Source organism: Phalaenopsis equestris, unplaced genomic scaffold (assembly GCF_001263595.1).
Source record: "Phalaenopsis equestris unplaced genomic scaffold, ASM126359v1 Scaffold000061, whole genome shotgun sequence".
NCBI lineage: Eukaryota > Viridiplantae > Streptophyta > Magnoliopsida > Asparagales > Orchidaceae > Phalaenopsis > Phalaenopsis equestris.
Window position 1 is genome coordinate 1,749,949 of NW_018164503.1, and position 4,008 is coordinate 1,753,956.

General features: G+C 34.2%; 1 protein-coding gene across 1 annotated transcript; it reads left to right on the forward strand.

Moving 5' to 3' along the window:
- The first annotated feature begins 1,161 nt into the window (after window positions 1-1,161).
- LOC110019588 (zinc finger protein ZAT5-like) lies at window positions 1,162-1,720 on the forward strand. The gene has a single exon (XM_020717322.1). The coding sequence runs from the start codon at window positions 1,354-1,356 to the stop codon at window positions 1,663-1,665; it is 312 nt and encodes a 103-aa protein (XP_020572981.1). The 5' UTR covers window positions 1,162-1,353; the 3' UTR covers window positions 1,666-1,720.
- The last annotated feature ends 2,288 nt before the right edge of the window (window positions 1,721-4,008 follow it).

Genomic DNA, 4,008 nt, shown 5'->3' on the forward strand with positions numbered 1-4,008 from the left:
TCCTCATCTGTGTGTGCGTAGGAGCTTGGTAATACTAAAATGTTAATATATCATTCTAATGTGTTAAATTTAGTAGCACGTAATAACACTATTTTTTTATATGTTATGAAAGACATGAATGATGTAAATGTAAAAAAAGTAGAATTTTGGTGTTAAGATAGTAAATGCATAAGCAGTAAGTATCTTGTATGTAAGTACCCAAAATAAGGTCTAATTATTGGGTGTGGAGCCCATCGCCACGATGTACGGCTGTGATCGGAGAGCTGCGTGCACTCTCCGGATATTGCGCACACTAACCGTCTTTAAATTTGATCATAGACGTCCGATACACAACAGAAGTGTTCTCTATTTGAGGTACACGTGCAGACCTTTCTTGGCCTTTCTCCCCGTTTTTTTCTTCCAGCCTTAGTTTCTGCATGGATTTCGGTCATCTGTTTTAAGAAATCAGAGGCATTTGAGAATAGAAGGATATCGATCGGGCTCTTGCGGACAAAAAGCCAAGCAGCGTAAGCACTTAGCTACCGCTGATTTCTTTGCTGTCCAAGAAACTCGCAAAAAATCCATGCTTTCTCAGGTCCCTTTTTTCAAATTCGGGCTGTGTTTTTTCTTTTAAGATGGGTTGTCCCTGCTGCAATGTTTGTGAGCGAAGCTTCCCGACTCGAAGAGCACTCGGAGGACACATGAGGATTCATGTTCTTCCGAATTCTGATTAGGAGCCAATGCGCAGGTATGAATTTAGAGTGAATCCAAGGAAGAGATGGAAATTGATAGAGAATGAGAATGATATGCTCAGTTCAGAGTGTGGGGAGAAATTCAGCTCTTCTAGTTCTCTTTTTAACCATATGAAATTTCATTCTGAGACGGAAGGGGATCAGCTCAGGGAAGAGGATGAGGAATTTGAGGAAAAGGAGATGAATTCAAATAGTAACGGAAGTTATGAGGAGGGAGGGGATGGAATTGAGACCCAATTTGATAGCAAAGTTAATGCAATTGAGAGGAGCGGATCATTGGATTCATCAATGGCGTACGAGAATGAGCAAACGGCGGGTGCTTTTTGTCTGATGATGCTCTCCAGAGGCGCTGGTTCTGTTACAGATTCATCAGATAAGGCTTCAGTGGTTACAGACGATGAGGGTGAGGAACGGAAAACTAAGCAACGGGCACGAAAAAGTTCAATCTTTTCCGTCAGAATCTGAATTTTCTCTCAAGCTGAAGAAGTCAAAGGCCTCTTCTCATAGGAAGGATCTCCATTATGTTGCTTCAGGGATTGAGAAGAAAAACAGGTATAGCTGTAAAACATGCGGCAGGACCTTTCTTACTTACCAGGCTCTTGGTGGTCACAGGGCCAGACATATGAGGATCAAAGTTCCTTCCTTTTCTGAAGTTCTTGCTACCAAAGAACTCAACATTCAGAATCATGGATCCAAACTTCATGAGTGCTCAATTTGTGGCAAGGTTTTCGCATCTGGTCAAGCTCTTGGTGGTCATAAGAGAAGACACTTGGTTGCTGCAGATAACGCAGCTTCTACTCCTGCTCCTGCTGATGCTGTTCAAGCTTCTGCTGCAGTTACTGCCAACATGGAACAGATCAGTTATGTTTCGGCACGCTTGATCTCAACCTTCCAGCTATGGAAGATGAAAGTAATGATGATTATGAGGAAATGACTGAGGATTCGATCTGATTTATCTGACATTTATGGAGTGAAAGCTGTTCTAATTCTTCTTTGAATTTGAAACGGCTAATTATTCTTTCTTGTTTGTGGTGTTCTTAGAATAAAGCTGCCGTGATGCAGCAAGTTAGCAAGTTACTTACGGAGAAGTTGATTTGCTTCTTCACATTCTTGTTTCTGTTGCTCTGCTCTCTAATTTTATGTTTTTCTTAAATTTCTTTTAAATTTGAAGTGAATTTTCAGTAAATTGTTAAATAAAAATCTGTTGCGTTTTATAATTTTTAAGGAGTCATGAAGGTTTGCTATTCTGTTTTGTGGAAACTTGTAGATTTCAAACGGTTGAATCGATTCCTTTTTTCAGAATTCCCCGCAGTTTTTAAGGTTTTGCATTTTTGCTTCACTTTTAAAATCTTTTTATTAAAAAATGTTGAGTTGTTCAATCCAAAGCTGTGTGTGTGTTTATATAAATATATATATATATATATATATATATATACACACACATATTATTGCATATTACTATCGTCAAAAAATTATTATCGTTAAAAAACTCCTAGGCCGTAGCTGAATATGATTTTCCAGCAGATGCATAGTTAGAGATGCAGGAGATAATAAAATTTTTTATGTTAACAGAATTATATTCGAAGTCTGACTTGGTCAAAATGAATCTCTAGAAAATTTAAAATAAAGAAGTTCACTATTCTTTTGATTTGGGGAAGCTCAGGTTACAAATTTTGACTAGCTATGTAGTTATAGTTTAGTTTCAACAATCATAGTTGAGTTATAACAATTGGAGTTGGTTGCTGCAACTGTCATAATTGATTACAGAAGTCGTAGTTAGTGATTACAATAATCGTAGTTTGTTATAACAACCATTGATGGTGATTGACAATGGTTGGTGGTCATTGAACTTTATTTCTTAGAATGAGTTATATTTTAGTTGTTAGCTCGTTATAAAATCTTAGGTCTTAGCTTAGTACAATTTTTAGCATATAAGAAAATAAAAATGCATGAGACCAATAAATTTTTTATGTTGAAACATGGTGAAAAAATTAAAAAAAAACAATAGGGTGTCAAAGTATTCAACTAAAAAAATTAGAGTAAAGAAATACACTTTTTGAATTGGGGAAGATGATATTACAAAAAATGTTGATTACATATATATATATATATATACTCGACCAAATTTATATGTATTTACATATCTAAAATCAAAAATTTGTTTTATTTATTTATTTATACCAATGTTTTTTATATCACATCTAAAATACCACTATTTTAATTGAAAGAAAAATGAAATACACATTTTCATCGATAGGTAAGGTAACGTGTATGTACAAATTTAAGTTTCAAGTGTTAGATATGTAAGTACATAAAATTGAGTGGTTTCTATGCAAATCTTCCTAAATAAATTATAAAAAATAGATAAAAATTAAATAAACAGAATATTAAGAACAATAAATGAGGCAATGAGAATTAATAACATTGACTTTTAAAAGTTAAGGAATTAACATATGTTATTTTAAGATATAAGAATTTTTCTTCTATCATAATATAATTTTATAGGATTTAAGTGCCCGAACGATCAATGGCTTTAGAATTAAATGATTTTGGGCTCCTTGAATTTCCCTTTTCGAGCCACTCGATTTGATTATAAGTATGCCAAATTTAGAGATAGTTCGACCCTCTAATTAATGTACCATAGTCTTATATGGCACTTTAAATGCTTGACCAAGGCTTTTTTGGACTCAGATTGGATCACTTTTAGTGTCATTTGGGTTGTATTCTCGAGGTGCTCAGTTTAACTATAAATTTGTTGAAATTAGGTCTTTGATGATCCTGAATTCAAACTTCGAAGATCTCTTACCAAAACATAATGAAAATTCGTCTCAGACGATAGAAATTTCTTCCCGCGATATGTCGCCAGGAAATTTTTATGCTTTGTTAGAGAAATGATTATTAATTCCAAATAATTAGAGATAATGTGTAACATAAGTTAATATTTTATTTTCATATTAGAGTCTCTTTAATTACTAGTTTCTTTTTATCAGTTGCCTATCTATGATCCATTTATTTATAGTCAAATCTAACAAATTTTTAGTCAAATTGAATGTCTTAATGAGATGAATCCAATGAGACTAACATCACTCTATTTTGACATCTTTAGTACACTTAAATGCTCAAATATAACATCATCCAATCAAACAAATATTCTGGGCCGTCTGATGAAACGGTTCTGATTTATGCAATGTTTACGGAGCATGTCACCCACAAAATTTATAAATAGACATTCACTGTTTTCATGCAAGGGACTTGGACCCGGAAGAGGAGCAAGTAT